This window comes from Balaenoptera ricei, chromosome 1 (assembly GCF_028023285.1).
Source record: "Balaenoptera ricei isolate mBalRic1 chromosome 1, mBalRic1.hap2, whole genome shotgun sequence".
NCBI classification, from domain to species: Eukaryota; Metazoa; Chordata; class Mammalia; order Artiodactyla; family Balaenopteridae; genus Balaenoptera; species Balaenoptera ricei.
Window position 1 is genome coordinate 188,927,580 of NC_082639.1, and position 27,128 is coordinate 188,954,707.

The 27,128-nt window shown below is 34.7% G+C and overlaps 1 protein-coding gene across 6 annotated transcripts in view; it reads right to left on the minus strand.

Annotated features, from left to right (window-relative positions):
* The window catches only part of DENND1B (DENN domain containing 1B), a 255,425-nt gene that overhangs the window by 79,979 nt on the left and 148,318 nt on the right, over positions 1–27,128 (minus strand). For 5 of the 6 annotated variants that reach the window (XM_059942960.1, XM_059942934.1, XM_059942952.1 and 2 more), the window contains 3 exons: positions 25,714–25,759; positions 20,857–20,958; positions 9,442–9,567 (listed from right to left, as the gene is read on the minus strand). In XM_059942960.1, the coding sequence (XP_059798943.1) occupies positions 9,442–9,567; positions 20,857–20,958; positions 25,714–25,759 (274 nt within the window). The remainder of the gene's footprint in view (positions 1–9,441; positions 9,568–20,856; positions 20,959–25,713; positions 25,760–27,128) is intronic. The other variant, XM_059942967.1, reaches the window with a different exon arrangement.

Sequence of the window (27,128 nt, forward strand, 5' to 3'; positions counted from 1 at the left end):
GTCAGGAGAAGGAGCAGAGAAAGCTCAGATGTGCTGTACCCCCGTCCTTGATAACAACCATCACAGTAAAAGCTCACAACCGAACCTTTAACTGATCAACAGTTTGTTCACTAAGAATCTCAATGATTACGAAGAAGACAAAGCCCTGACACATCTTAGAATTTTCTCTCAGGGGAAAGAAAAATACGGCTTGTTTAACAATGCTGTAAAGTTTTATGTATTAATACACAAGAGTCTCAATTGCTGTCATCCTTGAGGTGTACCCTATGGAACAGATTCTTTTCAATCCAAGTCAAATTGGATGGCGTGGTAAGAAGGAACTCTGCTTAGGATCTTCTGGTTTATTTATGATCTGATTAAAAATCAGGATTAGGATTGAGTAGTTTCTCAAAAACTGTCTTGTTCCAAGTAAGGTGACTACATATCCAGTCTTGCCCACTAAATTCCCAGTTTATGCCTGCAGTAAGAAAGGTTTAATCTGGGGGCATCTGTGGCTTCACAGAGGAAATCTGAGCTGGTTTTGAAAACGAATGGAAGCTTTATGAAACACAGACAGAAAAGACAGTCTTGAGAGAGGACAGACATGGACAAAACGTGGGTAGTGTGCTTGGGGTGGGTGTGAATTAGAGAAAGCACCAAAGTGGGATAATAAGAGGTTGGCTGAGGCCTAGTGGCTACTGGACACGGGTTACAGAGAGTACCAGAGGGAGAGAAAGGGCAGGTTGAGCCATCCTGGAAAAGGCCTGAGCCACATTCTAAGATGTTAGTTATCTCCTTGAAGGCCTCAAGCAGCTCAAAGATGCGTGTGTACGTGTTTTGGAATGGAGAGCGCATAGGCAAGAGGAAATAATGGAAACAGGCAGATCAGTAAATAGTACAAAATAAATCAGGCGAGAAAAGACAAACTAGGCAGCAGACAGGAAGAAACAGCAATGACTCTTATTACCTAACATTTATAGGGCACTTATGACTACACTAACAGTAATAACAGTAGCTAATGACTGCGTAATACTTATTATGTGCCAGGCACTGTGGTAAGGCACTTTACACATGTTAACTCATATAAACCTCAAGCTTATTATCATCATATTCTATACGTGACTAAAGTAGAACAAAGTTTAAGTAACTTGCCCAGGACTGCACAGCACTGTAATTGTTAGAGGCAGGACTCACTCTATGCTCTCAGCCTCCAAATTATCCCATTTCTGGGTATCCAAGACTACATGAAATATTTTATTTATTCCACATCATGTGATCTGTAAGAGTACAATAAGCTGTGATAATTTTACGGATGAGGAAGCTGAGGCTTAGAAAGTTTAAGTAGATTAACCCAGGTTGTGAGAGTTTGAAGTTCATGTGGTTAATTACGCTACTAAACATTTCATGGCAAAATCAACAGGACTTGTTTATCAACTGATATATAGCAGTGGTTCTCAAAGCGTGGTCCAGGGACTCTGACCTGTTCATAGGGTCTGCAACACTAAAACTATTTTCATAATAGTGCTAAGATGTTATTTGTCCTTTCACTTTCATTTTCTCACGAGATCCGACTGAGTTTTCCAGAGGCTTCGTAATTTGCAATAATGCAACAGACTGAAAGCAGAATCAAACGTGAGAATCCAGCCAGCTTCTTTTAAGCTGGGTAGTAAAGAGATTTGGAAAAATGTAAAACAGTGCCATTCTTCTGACCAAATTTTTTGTTTAGAAATAGACTTATTTTTCATGAAAATATGTTTTATGTTAAGCTTAGTAGGTTTGTGTTTTTACCTTTTCATTTTTAAAAATTATTTTTTTCTCCTTCCTTTTTTATTGGTTTGTATTGTTTTGAAATAAATTATCAATAATAACCATTTAAAATATATTCAGTTTTCATTTCTAATATGGTAAATAGTGATAGATAGACCCGACATAAACAAAAGTTCTTTGATGTCCTTGATAATTTTTAAGAGTATAAAGACATCCAGAGACAAAAAGTTTAAGAACCACAGATATACAAGAAAAAGACAAGCAGGGATCAAAGATGACTCCCAGATTTCTAGCTTGAGGATCAGAAGATGGTATTGTTTATTAAAGACTAGGAATACAGAACAAAAACCAGGTTTAAGAAGAATCTGGTAAAATCAACTGTGGCTTGTGTCTCGGCTTGGGCTCTAAGCCAAGCCTGGGACAGGGATTCTTGTTCAAGTGATTCGCTGGCAGAGAGTTCTCAGGAAATAGGTACTAAGGGGAACAGGATACGGCAGGGAAAAAAGACAGGCAAGAATGTTGGTTTCATTTGGAGATCAGCTTCAGACTGAACCCATGGAAAAGCACTAATCGTGCGGCAGAACCCATCCAGCCTTGAGGCCAGGCCAGTTTCCTACTTCCTGTGTGGGTCAGGCACTGAACGTGGGCTTCTCGGTGGGAGGGGTGGAGGAGAAGCTGAGGTGCCTGGAAGGCCCTGCCCGTTTAGCTAAGGGCAATCTTCCTCTGAAAAGAACACTGGCCGGTACAGCCTGGGGAGGGCCTCTAGGACAGTGAAGGCCGGCAGGGTGCTTGAAGGCCACCTGAAGGTACGTAACACAAGCCAGAAAGTCAGGCTTGGAACATGTGTTGTTTAACCTATATTTAGGAAATAGCTGCACAGAGCTAGGTATTAAAGTTAAGTGGATCACCCTACTGAGGGACAAAGATTTATGCAACTGAGAAATACTCATCTATAATCTAATTAATTCCTTAAAATTATATAGCTCATTGACAGAATATAGTTCAGTGGAGACACAGAATAATCAGGTAGAAACATTAAAAGGTGGAAAAGAAAAACTCTCCACGGGAAAATTCTGACATGACGGTAAAGCAACTGACTCTTTTGCTCATGGAGCAGTCGTGAGGCAACAGAAAGGAATCAAAACCAAAATCGCTGCACTGGAATGTCACACAAAGGAGCACGGAAGGATGTAAGAAAAACATGATGCATCGTAGAGTAGGAATGAAGTTCTTATTACAGAGAAGAGAACCAGACTTTCCAGAAAGGAACCACCAGCACTGCTCACCATTACATTTACGTATGTCCGTCAACAAACACATTCTAAGGATGAATCAACAACCCACCAGCACTCTGCGATGAGGAGTCATTGACAGTAGTAAAAACACCAAAGCTCATACTGATTTACCTTTTAAAACATAAAAAGCAGAGCAGAGTCATGATTCCCCACAGAACAATGTCACTCTCAGTCACTTGTACAATGACTAATGATTGGGAAGAAAAAGGGGGCCATCCCTGCAGGGTGCCGGGAAGTGCAAGTCATTCCTACCTGAAGGCATTTAAATGACTCAGAACTGCCCTCCACTGGCATCAATCTGGCCCACACGGACCACGGGATTTACCTCTAGAAGTAAATTCTCCATCCTCCGAATATCCAGAGACATGTGTATCTTTCTTTTAGCACTCATTTTCTGCATTGTATTAAATGTACATCTTTGCATTCCCTGTAGCACCCAACACAGTACCTTGTGTCTTGTGTGTTCAATAAATACCCACTAGTTACTATCTGAATTATTTTTATAGGATACTTAAGGCACAGGTAAGATATGGATGAAATGGAGCTGTTTTTCCTACCCTATTACTATGTTCAGCTTCAGAGAAGTTATCGTTATTGAATTAATGTAACATTTTTGTTTAGTTTGTTTTTAAGAATAGATGTGTTTATAGTTCTAGACTATTCTCCGGAGTGGGAAACTTTGCAAGAGCAAGAAAATACTTAAAACACAGACTAGATCTTTATGCTTTAAGAATGTGTATGACTTAGCAAAAGTTCATATTGAAAAAAAAAAAAAAAAAAAAAAGGAAGGTGTCAGGAAGAATGCTACTGTACAAAAATGTGAAGTAAAATCCAAAGCATCAACATAGTACTTATTCAGTTCCTTAACACACTTGGACGTCATATGTCATGTCACTGTTTCAAAAGGAGTATAAACAAACCAAGCAAAAATGTCTGCATAATGATGGTATATTTACATTTTTTAATTCTCTGAAAGATTCGGCTACCAGTTGTCTCGTGGGAATGTTAAAATACAGTTAGGTTCTCATAGAAAACAGTAAGAAAGATTTTTCAGGCTATGTAGCATCTGTCTTCCAAGTGTCCCAATGCTATTATTATGGCATATCTACTCTCAGTTTAGTGACCATGAAAACAATGCTTCTTTAATTGCTGAGAATCGTTCGTGAAAAGTCGCATGTTCACATCATAAACTTTAGTCATTATTAACAAAAATCTCCTCTTATGTACATATTATTACAGGAGTGTATCCTAAGTTATTAGATCTGTCTTGAAAAAACATAGCTGTCAATGTTCCACCAGCCTGTGATTCAGCAAGTTAAGATGGGAAAAGAAACTGATTTTTTTTTTAGGGACAGCTGCTTCTAGCACTTTGGATAAACATGAACACTTTAAAAGATCAATAGATTTATGTATTAATTTTATACATACTATGATAAAATACATTTCTCTTCCCCACAATTTAAGGACAAACATCCTCTATTCTCATGACACATATTACCAGTGATATACAGATGGAACCCTTACTAGCCAAGTCCCCAGTTCTCCCTGCCCCATACTAGTTGTGCAATATTTTTACATTTTCGCTAAAAAATTAAGCAAAATTCCCTCTCTATTAAAAAAAAAAAAAAAGAGCAGAAAGAGGATGCAACCATATTCCATCTGAAAGCCAAATACCAAATACTTCTTTTGTAGAAACCATCTTAAGGTCAAAAAGTACTCAAGGTTGGGTAATAAGATGAGTGGGTACCTCACATGCTTTGGGAACCACACCACTGTGAGGGGTGAGTACCTAAACTGTCCAACTTGGATTCTGAAGTCTCTAACAAGTTAGCAGTTACAAATTTGTTAAATGGAAGCTTTAAGGCAAAGATTTAGTGATTGGCCACTTAAATTATGGATGTCAATCCTGTACTTAAATTGCTTGAACTTAATCACAAAATATAACTCGCTGATAATGTTTTAAAGGAACATAATCCAAAAAAATGTCTGAAGGACAGCTCTTGCTACTAGTCAAACAGGGGCCCAGATCACTAGCTAATCTTTATTTTAAAAAGAATTTCCTTTTTATCCATTAGCAAGGCTCACAGCAGCCCAGAAAAGCTTGAGTGTTTGAAACTACAGACATCATCCTAAATATTCAAAGGAACAGATTTCAGCATTATCTCTATGCTCTTAGGGTAATAAAGTATATGCTTTTGAATATACTAAGCAATATTTAAACTCAGGCAAACATTTCTTTAACATTAGCTGTTGGTCAAAAAATTGACTTTTATTTTTTAATAGCTTGTGATACAAATGATACAGAGGTACAAATGATGACCCTTTATTAGTTACTTAGTGCAATCATTTAAAAGTATTCTCATGTTTATGGCAATGTTTTTCTTTTGGGGGATCAGCAGAGGGTACTTTATTTTAGCTATGCTAAGGGAATTTTCCTTACCAAATTTACTACTTCTAAAATGTCATTTTTAATTATCATAGCTAATATATAGAGCATTAACTATATGCCAGGCACTGCTCTAGTAACTTACATATATGAACTCATTTTTTCCTCTGAACAACCCAAGAAGTATTACTGCTTTTTTTTTTTTTTTAAACACATGAGGAAACTAAAGCACTAAGAGGTTATTTGCCCAAAGTCATACAACTAGTTAGCCACAGAATGAGGATTCAAGCTCTGTTTTAGAGTCTGTGCCCTTAGCACTTTTCTTCCATTTATTTAGCACATTAGCTTGATCTCCCGTTTTTGAATTCTTAAAAAGTAGCTAACTTGCTGCTGGCTAAAATCCAAAACCAACAAAACATCCATTGTTTTATTGAAATCACTTTCCAAAAACTTTAAGGAGTTCTATAATTTTCTCTGTAATTAAGAGCAGGTACCATTTATTTGTCAATCATGTCAGTGTGTCATTCAGAGAGTGTAAATTAGGCACTAGGAGAAAAGTGACAACATATTAAGTGTTGTCACTTAGACATTCTAAGTGCTTAATTTATAAAATAAGTTACTCTCTGGCAGTATTTGGCATGTGCATTTGAAAATGAATATTCAGATCATCCTGAGGGCTTTCCCTCACAACCCACAACCAGCTGGTTCCCCAGTGCCACTGCAGAGGGTGCAGAGGGAAGAGGAAGAAGCAGTTTGAGTGGTGGCAGTCACCCCAGGTGGACAAAACCATGCATGGAAATAATATGGCATGAGTAACAAATTATTTCACCTACTTATATGTACTCTATGAGACGCCTATACCATCTGCACCTTTTGAGAAAATTCCTAAGATTGTGTACTGTTTGTTCAGTCTTTACATAAATGTATACCGAGTGTCTTCCATATATCTTCATTGAGAAGAAATGTAAGTTCAGAAAATTTATCTCAAGGAGTAGATGATATGAGGATGGAGGCCTAATGGAACGAAACACTCCTCCACGCTGAAGCAGGACCGGGACCGTGGGAAGGACAGATCCAGATGCAGCCCCACTCGTCACCAGCTGGGGAACCTTAGCGGAGGTTTTTAAACTCTATGAGCATCACTTTTCTTATCTTTCAAATGAAAGGGGTAATATTTTGAGGCTTGTAAAGATTAAATGAAAGAGTTAATTCAAAGGGCCCATCAATGCCTGGTATCCAGTGGGCGCTCAACAGTTATTATTTTAATAGAAATTAATAAATTATTAATGTCAGGAAAAATAATAATATAAGAACTATAATAAATAATATATAAAAAAGGGAAAAGAAATGTGTTAAGGAAAGTAAATATAATCAATTCACAGAATGAAAGTGTCACTATAAACTACTGCTTCAAGGATCAGGAAAGAACTAGATGGCCATTAAAAGCTAGAAAGATAAAAGCACTGCCAGGAAGAAAGAACACTGTAAATAAGGGTTTGGAAGCCTGAGAAGCTTGGGACATTTAGAGCCTCAGGCAGAATTCTCTGAGTTGAGGTCAAAGTTTTGAAAAAAAATAAAGGAAGACACAGACCACCTGCCCATCACGAGGGCCTTGAACGCCAGGCAAAGGCAGGGCCCTGAGACTCTGGTCTGTCACAGACCAATCAACAGGTTCAATTTTGTCAAATGTAAGGGAAATACTGGTTCATTTTTTGTGTGTGTATAAACAATCATGAAATTTCAAAAAGTAATACCTAGTTAAAGAATTCATATCCACTAAAAGCTATTTTGTAATATTTCCCTTTCCAATTGTACTCCAGTAGCTAGAGGATACCAGTAAAATATATTTATGATGAAAAGAGACAAAACCATGAAATAATTGTAACTTCTAAACTTGGCTCTTGTTTTTTTTTTTTTTTTTTACATCAATCAGAAAATATATCAAAGATGTATGCCTGCTATATAAATGTCCAAAAAGAGTCCATGGTTATTTGTAAAGATAATACCTAAAACAACAAAAACAACAAATATTTTATATACAATAAATAATTTTCCTTAAAAACTATTTTGAAAATATATAAGAAAAAAATGTCCAAATATATTCAGTATACTTTAAAAATTGAGCTTTCATTCAAAGACTGAGTCAAAAGAAATGTGAAGGCATACAGAATGAAAATACCATCCCCCAACTCCCAGAAAGAACCAGCAGTAGAAAGGAAAGGAGAAAACATCAAACATAAAAAGGAAAAATGTAGATAAATTAACAAATAAATTTATAAGATGTGATCAATAAACAGGAAAGACATTCTCTGACAAATTTAAGTATTTTCCCACAGATGCTGAGAATCTGGCTTTCAAAGATCTTTAAAAAAAAAAGTCAGAGTCATTGAAATCCTGTTCCCCTACTATCTGCTCAATTAAGCTCAAAGAGGGAGAAAATCAAGCTACAAAAACTATAGTAAGTAATTAATGTTCAAGATGGAATATTTTAATAATTTTAACCGTCACCTAACAACACTGATAATTTAAATTGTTTAAGAAAATTTTCTCTTCAATCCGCTTTCCTCAAATCTGAAGTCTTTTACAAATTTAAAAAGGAAAATGAAAAGAAAAATGTAGCTTATAGATTAGTAAGTATTTAAATGCGGCAAAATTCAAGCAAAGTGATAGTTTTAACTTTCCTCCTGTACTGTAAAACTTGAAAGCAATCTCTTTCAAAGAATTTGATATCTAAAATCAATCACTAATTTTGTCTTTCAAACCCATTTTTGTTTCAATTGATGTTCACTAATTTTAATGACTATGCTCTACTGTAGTGTGGATGACTGGTTTCCAGTCTTGTGAAGAATGAGACCCTGTCACTGTCAATAATTTCTGAAGACTCCCCCATGTGAGATATGTATACTCTGTACGGTACTATGCGTTCTATATAATGTTTTAAAAAATACACACATATTTCAAAAGGATTAGCATGCAAATTAGACCATATGCACTTTTCCAGAGACAGCAGCTGATCTGCCTAACTCAATAACTCCTCAGAGGTACAAGAGCCACTGGGTGGGAACCACTAATTTAGAAGTCAGTTCGGAAAGCATATAACCCGTTCACATTTGTTTAGTGCTTCATGGTTTATGACAGGATTTACACACCAACCCTGAAAGGTAAGACAGAGAAGGTATAAGAATTCTCACTTTACAAATAAGATGGAAGTCGAGAGAGACTAAAGAAATGGATCGAAGTTACACAGCCTTAACAATGGTGAAATTCCCATTAGATAACAGGTCTTATTACTTATTACTAACTCAATATTTTTAATCCATTTATTCACCTGGTCATGAAAGGGCAGTGTAATCATTTTCGTAAAATGAGACTAACATGTTTAACCAATAATTCCGAGAGAAAAAAACATATTTTAATTTATACCTTTTTGGACCATCTAACAACTTGGGTTACAATTCTACATTATAATCATTTGGGGGGTATTAAAACAAGAAAGAAATGGCAAAGTGAGCTAGGATATGCTATATAGATAAGCCCACTTAGAAAAGTGTTATGAATTAGGAAGACAATAAATTTCCAAATGTTGCAAAATGTTCAAGTTCTAATATTTTTAAACTTTCACATTATACTTGTCATTTCTAAACTCTAATCTAATAAACCCAACTGTCTGGTTAATTTCTTAGTAATCTTAACAAGATTGGGTAGTTACTCTAAGACTTAGTAACACAATTCATTAATTAGTTACCAGTAAGAATTCCAATTTTAGAACAATAAACAAGGTGCTATGCAAGAGAATGTGGGAAATATTAACTCAGGGTTATTTACTAAAAGAACTAAAACCATAAAGTCAAGAAACTGGAGGTGGAACATCATGTTTTAAAGCATATTATTTTGCATTCTCAAAAACCTTTACCATACTTTTTCGGGTGGGGATACTAAAATGTTTCTTTTTCTGCCCCATTCCAAAGAACCACACAAGCGCACATTAAAACAGTGATGAAATAAAACGCTTACAGGTTTGTATCTCAGGGCGTCTCTGTAGGATCCAAACAAAGCAGCCTGCGCCCTCAGGAAGGCCCTAGCCACTCCGTCCCCTGTAGCTGTAGACTGCTTCTTCAGTTTATTTTTCAGGGCCGAGACCTGCGTGACAGAGAGGAGCCGTTAAATTCACACCTCAGAAATTGGTACAGCGAGGCACGAGCCCAATGGGCAGGCAGAGCCCAGCGTGTGCAGGTCAGCCCAAGCCTCATCTTCCTCCCGACAGCTTATCTTCTAACTGCAGGGAGCACCTGCTGGTCTGTTAATTGAAAGGAAAGCAGGGGCCCACAGTAATGTGCTAATGCAAACTGGTTTGTGCTCTCTTTTTTTCCCAAGCCCTCTTGACATAAATAAGCTTTAATTATTTTACAGTAAACTGCTTGTGAGCCACTTTTCTGCAGATTTTTAGCAATTACAACATGTGTCTACTTGTTTGGAGACGAAGCCGGTTGGGTAGCGTTCGACTGCTTGCTATTTAATTTTATTTTTGGAAGCTTCGTTTGTATATGTAAATAATTTTCCAGTCATTTGTCGAATAGTTTTCACCATTATTAGATAAAAAGAGGGGAGGGAAGTTCAGGTTACTGAGAACCTTCCACAAGTGGGGAATTGTGTTGTGCCCGTTAGACACTGTCCCATCTGATCTTCAGAGTCTTCTACGAAAGGTACTCACGGTACCATTTATGAAGAAACAGGGGCTCAAGCATGGGAATCGACTTGCCCTCAATATCTGGCTACTAAGTGGCAAAACTGAGATTTCAACCCAGTTCTGTCCAGTTTTCTCCACCACCGCGTGCAGGTTTCGAGGTCAACGTTATTGCCTTATGAACCAGTAATCACGTTAATAATGTTTTAAAATCAGAGAAAAATGTATTATCTAGGAATTTGTGAAATTTTAAAAGGCACCTACGTTTGTTATAATTTTTCATACACTTGCATCCTGTAATTTCAGGTTGTGTGTATTTTTGAGAATGCGTGCTATTTATGAGCAGCCCTTACTCAGATGAGTATTTTCCAAGCGTAATCAACCTCCTGACGCACACTCTTAGAGTTTAAAGGGGACGTGATGTGATCTGTTCCTATGCATGCAATTCACTTGACCAATTCCCTTCACAGATAATAAGAACTACACTCTGTACACTTAAAAAATAACACTGATGCTCATATACATTACTTGTCAACGCTCTACATGGGAACGTGAAGTCACGTAGAAATTCTGTTTTCTTAAGAAAAAACTGATGGGACAAAGTCTGGTTGGATTGTTCCCTTATCAGAGCGTGTTCTTACCCTTACGATACTACCGGATAACAAAACAATGTCATTCCTCCTTTACATATACATGCAAGGAGGAATATTTTTATTTCTTTATACAAGCAGCCCTGACTACTCTTGTGGATGATGATTGTAATTGAAGTGTCAACCTAATTAACAACTAAACTTTGAATAATGCTAATGAGAAAGGAACACAGCATCAGAGGAAGGACCAGCTCTACAGGTGATAAACCTTCACAGTAGTGACATTTTCCAGTGTAAAGTCACAGTTACTGTGATCTGATCAAAGACAGAGACCCCCATTGGGTCCAATTATAACCACAGTTTTGAAAAAATTATTGAGTTATGATGTTCATAATCTATGCAGAAAGGCCTTTGCAGTATAGGTCTTTCCCCATAGCTGTGATCTTTTCAATTTATATCCAAGCTCCATAGATTCAGATAAAAGTTTAGAGCCTAATTCATTTAGCCCACAAAGTGCATAAATCAGGATTCATTTAAGAAGAAGTTTTTATTATTAAAATCTAACCTCAATTAATGCGTATTTTTAGGTAACCCACATATTCAAAAATAAATACAGCTGAAGGATGCAAAAACAAACCTCTGACTTAATGTCCTTTATTCTGAAATCTGTAATAATGTTATTTTTTAGGTTTCAAATGCCTTTAAAAAAAACCAATGGGGATGAAAATCAACACATGTATTTCATTATTGCCCCCTAAAAAGGCTTATGATGGAAAGAATAAGATTCTAGTCTTCCAAAGTATTATAAAAAGAAAATGATTGGGTTATTTTTAATTTTACTTTAGAAAACAAAAAACATTTTAAAATGTCATGCCTTGTATCTTTGTAAAAGAAAATTCCTCAAGATGTATTTTTCTATAAAATCTGGAAGTGACAATTCGGTTCTCCACAAATTAAGAATCCTTAGGACAATCATGACACATGTGCTCCCAGAGACTGGAGGCAAGTCAAACCATCCCTCACCCTTTATTACCCCAAGTCCTTGATGGCTTAAGTGCTGCGTAAGTTATCCAGGGTATTCATCACGCTGCCTCAAGCCCTTCCTAACCAAATCATAATGAGGTAGCCTTCACTTCCAAAATTAGTCAGTGATAGCTCCTGAACTTCCTCAAGAGCTCTATAGAAAATAGGAAAGAAGAAAATACCTGTTCTAGAACTGTCCGAAACGGTAGCCACTAGACACACAAGCACTTGAAATGTGACTAGCCCAAATTAGGATTTGCTATTAGTGTAAAAAAAAATACACTGGATTTTGAAGACTTAAAAAGAGCAAAATACCTCATTAATAATTTTATTGATTACATGATGAAACAGTATTTTGAATATACTGGGTTAAATAAAATACGTTATTAAAATTAATTTCACCTATTCTTTTTACGTTTTAACATGATTACCAGAAACATTTTAATTGCATATGTGGCTCATATTATGTTTCTATTGGACCGCACTATTCTATATGAGCATACTATATAATTTCATACAGACATGTGAGACTAGCAAGAAATATGGTTAAGTTTTTCCTTTACCTATTTCTACATTATTTCAACCTTTACAAACAGCATATAAGGAGTTCTTCCTTGACCTACTCTAGGTGGGCTTCGACTGTCAGTAGTTCTGAGGTGGTTCCTATTTTTCAGAGACCAGAAGGGCAGCTGAGTTAAGTGTTTCTGTATGCACCAATGAGTGCTCAAAAACAGCCTGTAAAAATGAAAGGGTTTTTTAATAGTCAGCTTCAGCTATTAGGACATTACTCTAACATAAAATGATTGTGTCAACCTTGCTATTCTCCTGTCCTTTAGACCACTGGAGTAAATTATCACCAGTTACCACTACGCTTCGCAGAGCTAAATAGCTTTTAGCAGTTTTTATCTATAAAAAGGTGATATATCTTCTGCACTTATTTAAAATACTTGGTCTGGGAAATAGCATTTTCTGCTTTAATTTCCAAACTTCTAACTTTAGTTATGAAATAAATGTACATCTTTCCATGAGATCCTAAAGTTTATACTCACATATAACTGAATTCAGAAAAGCATTTGGAACCTTGGTCACATGTCCATTATCACAAAATCCTATCATGTGATCCTGAAAAAGTATCAATTGTTTTCTCTTTTTATTCTTACCAAAGTAAGCTTCAATCTCCGATGGCTAAAGATGACTTGAAAACTGACATTTTATTTTATTATGACATATTTTAGTCTGCATATAAATTATTTTTTAAGTCTAATTAGGTATCATACTAGACCTCTCCTGCAAAAAAAAAGTTAAACAGTGAAAAAAACTTCAGAATAAACGTCACTTCACTGCTCTTATCAAATGTTCAAATTCCTTTCATACAATGAGAATCCAGGCTTCTAAAGCAGCCATCCACAGGAGGAATTATAACCTGGGTTTGAGCACAGTGGGAATTCACTGCAACATGAATAATATTACCACCAATTCTCCACTTTTACCCTCTTAGCACTAAATGACCATGAATAAAAGGAGGGAATTACATGAGTAAACACAGCAAACAGGTATAAATAAAAGAGTGCAAGCCACGTGCACACGGGCTGAGTAATGAAGTAATTATGCCAACCGGGGGTTAGGAAGGGAGGTGACATAAAGGAGCTGAGTTTTTCAGAGAAGTGACAGAAATTTTCTCTTGACTTTTAGATGTGTCTTCTCAGGAAAAATAAATCAATCACTGTAACCCATAAATTTTAATTTTACTTTTTAGGATCACAAAGAGAAACATCAGGGTAAAGAACAGAAGGTAAAAATAAATGTTCAGGAATAACATCTGGACAACCTACATGACCTGAAACATCTCTGTGATGTCTTTAAGTATCCTTTTTCCTAACTAAGCTGCACTCTAGAAACTACGTCCATTCAGAAAAGTTAATGCTTCAAATAATTATTTGCTTTAGAAAAAAGTTACAAGGTTAAAGCCTTTTATTCTTCCATGAAACATGTTATGGTCATTGTATGAATCAGATATCAAATCCCTACACTTCTTTAATCCTTCTAATGTTCAGTTTTTTAAGCAATAAAATTAACCCTTCCTTCTTAATATAATTTTCTAATATGCTTCTATCTAAGGATTAAAACAGTAACCTTTAACATTTATTAAATGAAAAACATATGATACACTCCCAGAGGGTATCATGACATTGTTTCTCTGAGTGCTTAAATTACCTTTCAAAACCTAAAATATGGTGTCGTCCACAACTATTTTCCCTTCAGAGGCATCTCAAAATGATCACAACCAAAACTGCTCTTACTCGACCTCAAGCCCAATGTCAGTGTCACTTCCGTGCATCTAGGTGCCTTGCAGGTCCTCTCAACGTGGCACCCTTTCTCATCTTCCATAAGCAGTAATCACTGAGCCCCAGCTGTTCGACCTCTGATATAGATTTCAAATCTGTCCGCTTTTCTCCAAATCCCTGCCACTATCAAGTTCGAGCGACTACCATCTCTCACCTAGACCCCTGCAAATGGTCTCTTAACTGCTCTTCCTGCTTCATTTCTGCTTTGTTATACCCAGGGATCTTCAGGACCTAGAACCCAAGATGATATTTTTAGAAGTCGAAGTGGATCTCACTCTTATTCCTCTGCTACAAATCGCCAGTGAATTCCCAGTAAAGTCTGGAGGTCCTGAACAAGAAGCACAGACCTTCCACGGTCTCACTCCTACCTGTCTCTACCCCCTCATTTGCGTAACCTCTCTTTTGTTCCTCTAAGCGCAGCTATACGGGACTTCCTTCCATTCCCTGAATCTGCCAACAGCAGAGCCTTTGTATATGCTATTCCTCCTCCTCCCACCTGACTCATGCTCATCGTTCAGGCCAGTTCTGCACTCAGGTGTTCTGACATGTTGAGCCGAACCTCAAAAGGCAGATCTCAGTTTGTAGGCGGGTAAGAGTGGCCTCTCAGCTTGGCTACCATTATTTTCATTTGGGCTCGCTTATGGCAGAGAGAGCTGTCAGCCTACCAACGGCCACTCTCCCTCTCTTCCGTAATAGAAATCTTAAGTTATGACCGGTGCTTGGTTAACCCAGCTATCTCCCAGCATCACCATGACCTGGTGTGGCCCCATGGTTGGGTTCAGCTAACAATGGGATGTGAGTTCCAGGACCACAGCTTCTACGTCTTCCCGTCCACTCCATGCCCAGCACAATACAGGCATCCAGTAGGTGCTCAATCAGCATCTGTTGAGCGAATGAACAAATGAACCTGTCCGAGGCACGCTGCTACACTAACTTCTCTAGTTAACGGGATCAGAATATCTGTGATGGTGCCCGGGAACAAAATTCATTGAGAAGTCCACCAAGTCATCATATCAGCAAGATTTGGAAACCACTATCATGACAGTGCTCACAACATCATGCACACAAAAAGTCTCTCAAATATGGAGAAGAACTTAAAAAACAAGGAACAAATTTTTAAATTATTTTAAAGCCAAAACATACATATACATACATACACACATACTGGCCATAAGAAGACAGAGAAGCACATTGTTAAGATGATACTGGAGGAAAAAAGACATCAGGAGAGGGGCTTCCCTGGTGGCGCAGTGGCTAAGAATCCGCCTGCCAATGCAGGGGGCATGGGTTCAAGCCCTGGTCCAGGAAGATCCCACATGCCGCGGAGCAACTAAACCAGTGCGCCACAACTACCGAGCCTGCGCTCTAGAGCCCGTGCTCCGCAACAAGAGAAGCCATGCAATGAGAAGCCTGCGCACCGCAGCGAAGAGTAGCCCCCGCTCGCTGCAACTGGAGAAAGCCCGTGTGCAGCAACGAAGACCCAAGGCAGCCAAAAATAAATTAAAAAAAAAAAAAAAAAAAACACATTAGGAGAAAAGCTAATTTAGATGGAAATGAAAGGCCACGAGAAAGCCAAGGAAATTCATGAGCACTGAAAATCACTAGAAGTGGCAAACTCTAAATCAACTTTAAAATGGCAAACGTACAGAGACATGCAGGGGGGAACCGTGCAGGGCTGGGTCCTGCAGAGGGAGGCACAGATTCTCTCACGCAGCCGAGAGAAAAACAACAAAGACCTTTTAAATGTTGAAGCCCAATTAAATTAAGATTTTGAGTTTTTTATTTTTGTTTTGTTATGCTTTGGTATTTAAAGTTTATATTAAAATATACACACCAAGAAAACAGTAGGAAAAAATAGCAGGATCTGTTCATAGTTTACTCACAAACAAAAAACCTTTTCGCAAACAATCTCATCTCTGAAAGTAACTATTTAGAAGAAGGGTGAATCCCCGTGACAGCCAAAGTCGGGTGCAGGAGCAGGGTGACCGCCATTGCAACCTGCTCTCCTTCTCCAGGGACAGGAAACACACAGTTGCCCGCAGAGCCACAAAGATAGGTATTAAACCGGCTTCCAGGTTTCTCCCTTTCATTACTATGAAAGTCAGATGAAAATACCCTAATAAACACTACTCTCAGGGGCAAACTGAAAGCAGGATTTGTCTCCTGGAGGCTACTCTATTAAACAAAAAAATGTCCTCTCAATTACTCCAGAACCCCAGTGAAATTGTAACATAATTGTAACCTGGACACTCTACCAGTTTGCTGGGGACTTCATTCACTGCTGAAGGAGATAAAGATTACAGCATGGCTCTGGCAAACCTGGAACTAATATAATATTCTCTGGGGCCTTTTTTCTTCTCTTCATAACATATATTATGACAATTTAACATATTAAACCTTCATGTTAGATTAGAGGAAATATCCAATGAATTAAATATATTTATTGACTTATTTGCATGGTTGTAAGAGTTAAATTTGTTTATATATACTTTAATTTTTTAAGCTGATTTTTTAAATTCTCTGAAAAAGCCAATTCTTTTCCAAACTTATTCCCAAACTAATTAACTCACTTGAATACAGATCTCTAAAAATTTTAATTTAAAGTCCGAGTTGGGGTTTTTTCCTCTAGTTCTTTAAGCTTGTAATGATTTTTAGTTAATCGGAGCAATTTGTGTCTTTGCTTTTCATGTAATGGTAAAACCATTAACCTAGTCCTTGGTGTGATACTTGAAAGCCTCAGTAGAAGATGCACAGTATTTTAAATGACTCTATTTTATAATAAGGTCTTTGCAATGTTTTAAGAATTAAATATGCTTTATACTAAATGTTGCTGTCCTATAACATACTGTGGCCTACCGTGAATGGTACAATAACTCTTCAGCGTACATACTGTATTTTCTACACAGGCTCAGAACAGAAATTAGAAAATCGTTTTCCAATAGCATTACATATAGCATGAAAATGAGTTTTTAAAACAGTGTTGACAATCCTAATTTAAATCAAATAGGTCATGATGATATTTCTTTAACAAGATTAGAATGGAGAGTAAGCGTCTATATCAAATTTTAAGAGTTACTCATTGCAATGTGTATCACGTTTATACAAGAGAGACCATGCTCTAGTGCTTGGGGAGTAAGTCTGCGGATCAACTTCTATGAACTAAAGCTCTAGAAATACTATTAACAGCACAGTTTCTGTGGCTTTATCCTCTTATCTAACACAGGGGTACAAGTATATTGACCTGTCTCAGAGTATATTAGTTTTTACAGTCTAATAAGTTAAAATTACTTAAAAACAGTTAAGCAATACAGGTCAAAATTTGTTTTCCTAGTAATGAATATTCTAATGCATGTAACTTTTTCAGATGTCAATTCTAACCTGCTTTCTTCTATAAGAGTTAGTTTATAATTGTTTTAACTTAATATTCACATAAAGACATATTTCCTGTATCTCATTATAACTCTAATTAGCTTAATTTTCCCACAAATGAGGTATCCTATTTATTTTTGAAATAGTAACAATTTCCAAATTACTTTTTAAAATGTTAATGACGATAAAAATTTAAATGAGCACTAATACCTTAGAAATACAACATTTTAAATTCTTATGTAGCTGAAACTAAATTTGTGTATATATTTGCAATGGAGGGGGTCTCAATAATGCATTTTCTTAAATTAAAATGAACCCATTTGAGATTTCAAGTGTTATGTTTAATACAACTGGCTCTTTCTGCCCCCACTTAAAAACATACCACAATAACACTAACTGCAATCAATACTGTTACATAGCCCTAAAATTTACTTTTTTATTTCAAAACAAACGACATATGTTTGAAGGTACCTATATTTGGCATAGCCACTAAAAAAAATAAAAATCACAATGTATTCGCAGACAAAAACTACAAAAGTATATTTTAATGGATCGACTGCTTTTAAAAGTTATTCCATGTAATAATCAATATCGTTAAAATCACTCCCAATAAAATGTTTTTTTTCTTTTAATGATCCAGATCTAAAGTGAAATGATGAAATCGAAAAACAACTGTTCTTGTCAGAAGACAGGAAGAGAGTTTTTTCCCCTTCCCTTAAGGAAAACAAAGGATTCCTGAAAGCTTTGGCCTGATTTATTTTTCCAATTTTAAATACCTTAAGAGTAGCGGAACTGCTACTGGCATGGTAGTATTTCTAACAGTCAATAAATCTAAAATATTATGTGTGAATATTGGAATGAAGCCATTAAGAAGATTACAGCATGCAACACAGCAGAGGGTCCACAGGAAAAAAGAACTAGTAATTCAGGACAACTGTGACCACTGACCTTGGAACAGCCAAGACCACTGGTCAAGCTGACACGATAATAAAGTGCACATGCACAGAAAGTCATCTAGCCTGTAAGCATAATTTTAATGTTTTGGTGAATGATTTTAAAATGCCCCCATTTAAATATCAGTTAATTTATTAAATTATCAAACAATACCAACTGTAATATTTTTCAGGCTTCAAGTATATTTTATTAATTCAAGTCACAAAAAAATTCAGTATGATCATTTGTGATTTTTAACACGTCTCATTTAAAACATTTACAATTATAGCAAGTATGATGTGATACTTTATCGTATTTCCTACTATAAGAGATAGCTTTGGAAAACTGATGAAAAAGCTAAATTTATTAGAGCTGGGTTAAACAAACAATCACCTGAGACATTTTTAGAAAATGACTCTAACTTTAAAACACCTCATACTTTCAGTAGATAGTCCTAGCTCCACCTCAGAACTATTTCAGTTTATTCATACTTCAAATTTGTCTAAGTCTGCGATCCTTAATTCCGAGCATATATTTAGTTATATCTACATTACCTTGCAGAATTCCCTTTTATGAATATTTTTTACTATTTCAGTTATGTTAATTTGTTGCTTATAAATAAACAATGAGATGGTCCCTCTTGTCATTTTATATATTTAGGCTTTTACATTTCATGAATATTGTTTAACTTCCTCACATATTTAAATAAATGTTTCAATATCAAACTAATTCTACTAGGAAAGCAGAGGTTCCCAATTTAAAAAGAATCACTCATCAAAAAATTACTATTAAAGATTGTTTTTCTCAAAGAAATAATCAGCTATCACTGGAGCTGACTATAAAAATTTTAATATAACACAAAAACGCTGATTTCTTTTTCTTATCCTTCCTCATTTTTTAAAAAATAAACAATCCTTTCTTCTTAGGGAATTAATAGTAGGAACTACATGCACATAAGGAAAACATTCTTAAAAGTTGGGACTTTATTTTCATAATTACATCCCTATCCAGTGAAGAATACTTTGATGGATTTCTAAATGAACAACTCTAATCCTTTCTAGCAGCTTCTGCAAAATCTTTATAATGAGGCAATCGAGTTATAATGAGCTAAAAAGATAATATAATTCTTCACTGGCCTGGGTTTGGGTTTGTTCATACATAGCATAAATTTTACTACAGTTAGATAAAGTAGTTCGATTTAATTTGCTTCAAGGTCAGCAAGTATTTTAGGTTATTTATGGGCATAAATAATCTGATTTTGACTTTAAAGTCACATTTCCCCTATCACTAGCCATAAAAGCAATCAAGGCTAGTATTACTGTATTTTCTGAGTTTGAGATTTTTTTTATTCCTTTTTTTTTTTCAAGCTCTCTAATAGTGATTTCAAAGTACTTGCAGTATTACGGAAAAAAAATATATTTTGAAGGTATTTTTATTCCCAAATTTTAATATGTCTGAATAAACAATGGATTTTTTAAAAAAGGGGAGTTATTTTAACTTAGAACTATGTTATAAAGATATTTTAAAATAGCCATTAGAATATATACAGAAATAGTACAATCTGCATTTTTACCCTGTTCTAAGGAATATGAAGGCCAGAAAATTTACTTTGGAGACTATTTAACACAAAATACAGAATATATCCTATTATAAGCTGCAGACCCACACATGCACACACACACAAACCTCTGCAAGATCAAAGACCAGAAGAGAGCTGGCACTTAATTTATCAGCCTTTACAGACAAAAGACAGTTTTCGTCATTTCAAAAGGATCAGATGTCTTTTATGACAAACTGGGTTTGCAGTTTAATTTACAAATAGAATTCTAAGTAAGCAGTCTTTGCTCTGCCAGAGCAAATGACAAACAGTGTAGGTTTTCATTCTTGCAGCCCTCAGCAGGATAGAAAGGATTAAAATAAAACTGAAATAATTTAGAGAAAACAAATAAATGTTTCAGAAAGTTGAGGGAGATCAAAGCCAGAATTTTCTGACCCCAACTGTACAAGCATTTCTTATTATATTGACCAGTGCCATCAGATCATTAATTAAAAGGAAAAGCGCTGGCAGGTGGCAAGGAAGCAAAAGCCGATAATTGGCCCCCTTCTTCTTCTTGCCTTCAAAAACTCTCTCATTCTTTTGCAAGACATGCCACTAGGCAGACAGAAATGCCTACTTTGTAATATAATGATTAAGATGAGATGAAGAGACTTATGTTTAAAGAAACTCTGCCTAATGAATGCATCTAGCTTTTTAATTACGATCCTACTTTTACAATAAGGAATATGATATTGCATCTGACATCCCCTCAACTGCCAAAAGGTAAAAATACGAAAGACAGACTCTACATTGACTCCTCTCACACCACATGCCATGTTCAGCCCTTTTACTTCAGGCAGAAAAATGGGAAAGTAACTCTTGGTGATTCAAGGGTCCAGGAGAAAACATACAAATGTTTGTTCACCACAAAATATCCTCCAGACTTACCACGTCACTCGGTAGGCTGCTCAAGTCATTAAATGGTGATTCTAAAGTGTTTGTGTCAACATTTAACATAACCACATCCTCCAATGATTTATTTTTCACTCTCTGTTTAAAAAACACAATTATAAACAAACATCTTAGTATATTTTCCTTCCAAAGCTATAATGAGCTTAGATATGTAGAGAAAATTATCTTAATGCATTATCCTTAGGAAAAGAAAAAAGGAAAATTCTACATCATGAAAGAATATAAACAATTTTGCCTTATGAGAAAGTCTGTCTAAGCCATTCAAAAAGAAAGAGTAAAAATGCTTAAAATAGCATGTTTACTCATCTAAATATATTAATAGTTTGGAGACACTGAATGTAATTTAACTACCAAAGAGATACTACAACAAATACAAAATAGTCATGGCTATATTAAACTGTAAAAATTTATATCCTTTAAATTTTACCAATTGAATTTCAATCCTATGATACAGGAACGTGTGGTCAGTTCTATAGCTATTTTTAGCATAAATCATACTGCGGGGTTAACACAAAACAATAAATATGACTACTAAGTAGTAAAGTAAGTTTTAAATTAATATTTTCTCTATATCTCCATATAAATTTGGTATAAGTTGATGATGACAAGGGAAAGTTGAGTACGAAAAAATGACAGAGAGCAGTAATATGGAATTTATTGTTAGTAATGTTTATCCCATGAATTTAATATAAAGGATCAAATTTAATAGCCTATCAGATTAACTATTTGACTTGTCATATTTGTTTGAAAGCTTAGTCAAATGGTCAAATTATCTCAATATATGCACAAATGATAGTCAATTAGAATTTATTAAATTTTTATCCTTAAAGAAAGAAAATATTTATAGTTTATTTTTCCTATTTAAACTAATATGTCTACTTAAACAAATCATATAATTCTATTAGTCTTATCTAGATGATAGCAAATAATATTATTTCCTAATGAAAATAAGTAAGGTGTGCATTAATTAAATATATCCATCAACCCAGAATTCCATAACTGCATAGGTCAACTAGCAATTGGTCAATTAATTTCAGTGCAGTAGTTTTAAAAGTGACATTCTAGAATAACAGCCATTTTTTCAGATTATTTAAATACCTTAAATATTAAATTGGCCAGGCCAATTTTTTAAGTTAGCCAAGACTGGAATTTCTGTGATCCACTTAGAATTTCAAATCTCTGCGTATCAGGCAGAATGTTAAATTTGCTAGGACAATGGGAGTCTAGGGTAGGGAATTTTTATGTGTTACGATAGCCACAATGTCTATGTGGAATATGCATTCTCAAGGGGGCATGTGATTCTAAAACTCTATCCTGTAAAAGACATTATAATTATTCTAAAGTAAGACTCAGAAAATGGCCATTTCTAAGAAAGTAACTTATAACGTGATACTATTGCCAAAACATTTATAAATAAACTCATTTCCTTTCCATGTGCATACATATATGTAAAAAAGGTTTACATATATAAATATGTGGTTATCTACAAATCAACTATAGCATAACTACAAAAATAACCTATGAGCAAAAACTATATTTATATTAATGGCATTTGTATGTAAAAAGTATATCATAATGTTGATTTCCATCTTCAATTCTAAATTGCCCTTTTAACAGAAAATGTAAAGATAATCCAGAAACCTGACATATTTTTCAGGGAACGAAATGAGTTCATCTAAATAGCCTAGAGTAATGGTTATGTGACTCCAAAACGTTTGTAATGGCGCTAACACTAAACTCTGAATAGCTGAGTCACTTTGCTGTGCACCTGAAACTATCACAACATTGTTAATCGGTTATACTCCAATATAAAATAAAAAGTTTAAAAAAAAAAACTCTGAATAAAGGAAATTAGCATTAGTATGAAATGTATACCTTTTTCAAAGTTTCTCTTAGTTTTAAGAAGTCTGATAATAGCTGAATATTAAAATCTGTTAACGGGAACACTCATTAAGAATGGAAAATGTATTCATTTCAATAACAGACTGAGCCTCCCTTAAACGAGAACAATTCTACATAAGCAAAAAGGGGGGAGAAGATAGCATGTAATTTAAATCTTTTTTAAAAAAATTCATATTAATGTATTTTCTCTGTTATTTCCCTCCAAATCAGGCTTTAGCCATTTTTTTCTAAACAGGAGTGGAAAGTCATATGGCATATAAAATGGCACCATTTTCTCTGCCCCATATTTTTACGTCTCATAAAATTCATCAACTTGTTTGGATGGGGAAAGAGTAAGAAAATGTGAAAAAACAATGTGCTTTTTCTTCAAAAATAAGGAAATAATATTAGCACATAGACAAAGTCTTATTGGGAACAACAGCAGATGTTGAACCGGCGAGACTCCCGGCAACCTCCACACGCCATCCTCCTTCCAGGTGATGCCAGCACACCTGCACGCTCTGCACACGGAGCGAGGAAGGGACGCGGTGGAAGCAGCCACACGATACTGTGAAACTGGGTCAGTGCTTTACCTAGAATCCTTTGTGTATTAAAGCAAATAATATAACCCTCACATTTGTAGCCTGTACTGATTTATTCCCAATCACTTACAGGCCTTAGTTTGCTTTGACTTCATCCCTAAAGTCTAGTTTTCAGGGAGAACAAAATGCCCTTGTCCTTTATTTTAGAAGCAAATTTACATTGTAAAAAGAGATTTCTAGTCATCTTTTACTTATGATCACATAAAAATAATTTTTAAAAAAGATTTAGGAAGACATTAATTTCATGTCTTTGAACAATTATGTTTAAAAGTCTTTGTAAAACTGATAAAAAGTGTTGAAACTGTCTTGACTGAGAGAGAAGAGAATATTTTGATTTTTCCTCCACAAAAAATCAGTTGTATTTGCAGCCAAACAAAATGTGAAAAATTATTCAGTTCTGTCTCACATATAAAATATGTAAATATATATTTATATTTTAATTATAATACCATTTATATAAAATTTAAAAAGCACAAAGGATCAGAATTTTAGTGAAAATAATCTGTGTAATAATGTCATCATAAAAATGGAAACGTAGGATCTGTATCACCTGGTAAAAGATTAAGAAGAAAGTTACTAAATGGTACCCAACTGGTTTAAAGACATTCTTAAAGTTCCTATTATAGTTTCTCATTCACTACTAAACCAAATAAAACTGACTATTAAGACAGTTTGATAAGTCCAGAGTATAAAAGGTGCAGAGATTTCAGCCGATCTAATCAAGGCTTTACACAGTCTCATTTAATAAGAGCCAATTTAAAGTTAGAAAGGACTGCTTCTCCAAGACAATACTCTAAGGACTAAAAAATTCTTAAATTTGTTCCTTTAAAAAAGGACTGATTTTCTCTACAGGTGTACAATAAACAAGTGATAAATTGAATTGAATATTTAAAGCATGTACTCCTTTCTACAATATTTTGGAAAAGCTGAACCATTTGTTTTAAAAGTTGGTCTAGAATCATTATGTAAAAATAGTAACAACATCAACAGGTACAATCAACCACTTTAAATATTTTTCATCTGTATAAACAAATGTATTATGAAAACTACGTATTCTATTAGGTACATTACATAAGAAGAGATACGTGCACTAACATCAAAATCAAATTTGATGACTTTTTTTGAAACCATACCAACCAACCATGGTTAGATTTTGCAAAAAGTCAAACTACTGATGAATAAAATGCCAGTCATATATTCCACACTCTTAATAACAGATTAAATACCTATTTATTCATGTTTTATCTTATACAATTTGTCCTTTCACTGCAAGTACCTTGGGCTGTAAGAAGCTGTTCTCTAAAAATTGACAAAATATAGAGTCATAATGTTATCCAACCCAGACTTCAAAATTAAAAAGTAATTAAACCTACTAAAAATTCATTAAAATGTACTCTTTATTAATGGTTAAAGCACGACTCTCTCCACAAAGGATGCTCAGGAATTTTAAAATAATCACCAGGCTCTTCCTCGATCAGCAAAGTGAGGACTGATGGTGTATACAATGACAACAGCTAATCAGAAAACCAAGTCTAACTCATGAAAGTTGCCTATTAGAAATTGGGTTAAAGTACAATATGCACAACCAGCAAGAAAAGAAATACATTTGAACAAATCATCTGGCATTATGATGCCATGCAACTGACCCAAGTATTTTGTTTACTTTTGTAGAAGCTAATCTTATAAGAAGTCCTCTCTGGAAATCTCACTGATTTCAAGTTCAAGGTATTTAAAGTTCAAGGTTTTTCACTACAGTGATAACAAGTGACAAAAGTCATTTTCGAATGACAGTGCAAAAAAAAAACAAAAAAAAAAACTACATTTTAAGTCCCAACAGGACTGAAGTTAAAGTCTTACAAAGCTATATTCTAATTTAAAAGTTCATGATTAGTGTATTAAAACACATTTTGAAAAACACTGATACACTGAATTATAGTGAAGTTTGCAAAATAAAAACTTTCCCTTTATGACTCATAATTACATAAATTCTCACTTTCAAAACACAGAAATATTTCTTCTGAAAGAGAAATAGATATAATAGATCTCAAGTTCCATAAAGTGGTTCATCAAAGACTAAGGTTTTTAGTATTTAAAACTTACCATATGACTTCAACCAAATAGAACCTACTTTCAATGGGTCTCATACCACTGAAGATGGTCATTTTGCATACTAATTAAAATAAAATTATTTTAACACTACCTTTTTGAAAATGATCATGTAAGTATACTCTAAATATGCAACTAGTCACTTCTTTGTACTATTCAACTGATATTCTTTCAAAACACAACTGTTTTAAATTAATTCATAAAAATAATAGTTATCACCGTCTCATGTCTGAAAGATACTCACCTCTATGAGGCTGGAGTGTATTCCGATCAGGTATGGCATTGGGGCACTAAATTAAAAATATATATGTACGTGTTCATATAGTTCATTAAAACTGAAACAATAATATAAGTAATTCAGAATGCTTTAAAAAATAAATTTATTAAATGCGTAGTTCTAACATAGTACATCATAGATATTTAAAATTATTCAGTATAGAAAACTCAAATATAATCTTAGAGGCCATTAATATATTCAAATTAAGGTTGATTTATATAAAATCACAAAATCATTTATAATTAAAAGTTGTAATGTTTAAAACACAAGAATATTAGGGTCTAGGCCGTAGTCTGAGATGAATCTTTTCTGTATACTTCCCATCAAATATATCCTAAATAATCATCAAATTTATTCACATTTCTTTGTACAATTTTTTTATTCAGTTAGATTCTTATATGATTTTCTTAATATATATTCATTGTTTCACACCTACTATTTAGTCACCCAAATTTTTGAGTCAGTCACAATATATTTACTGAGACCTACTATGTGCCAGGCACGGTTTGGGAACTAGAGGTGCAAAGATAAATAATTTCCTCCCCCACTGCTACCATTCTATTTCTGTGCTATCTTTCCACTCATGTATCTTGTCTATTATTTAAACTCTGTACGTTCTTATTTATCCCACTTTTCATTGTAATAATAATATAATTTTAATAAATTTTAAAATATTCAAGTAAGTTTAAGAATGCTATTGATTAATTCAACACAGTATGTGGAGCATACTCAGGTGACAGTACCTGGCATAGGGGTTAGGGTACAGTAATAAACAATACAGACAGAATATATTCCCTTCTGGAGCTTATACTCTGGCAGAGAATACAGACATTAAATAATTTTTGTAATATACAAAATCAGACTTACTAGCAATTTCAAAAGTATTTCTCACGAAATATAGGGCGGAAATTATTCAACTTGACATTTCAAAATTAAAACATTATTTAAGAAGAAAACATGAAAACGAACAATGTCTACAAATGTGATAGAAGATATGCAAATAAACAGCTATTTAAAAATAAAACATTTTTGGCATTTCTTTTGTATACATCTTTGTGTTATATTTAATGCAAACCTTTTCTGTTAATGAAAACAGATAATCTTATTTTTCAAAGGATTTGCATAATTTTCCAAACATCCCTGTCATTATTAGAACAGAGTTGTGCAAACTCCAGCATGTCCACTTTGCTACTGAGAACCAGTAACAGGTAAAAGAGGCACCTTGGTAGATCCACAGTTTTCAGAGTAACCTTAAACAGTTCCTACTTTATTTAAGAATGGCTAGCCACTAACTCCTATATCCAGAATTCACAAAAAAATAAAAACGGTTCAAGTTCTTATTCCAATCCTTATTAGCCTGTTCCTTAAGTCATATTGTACTA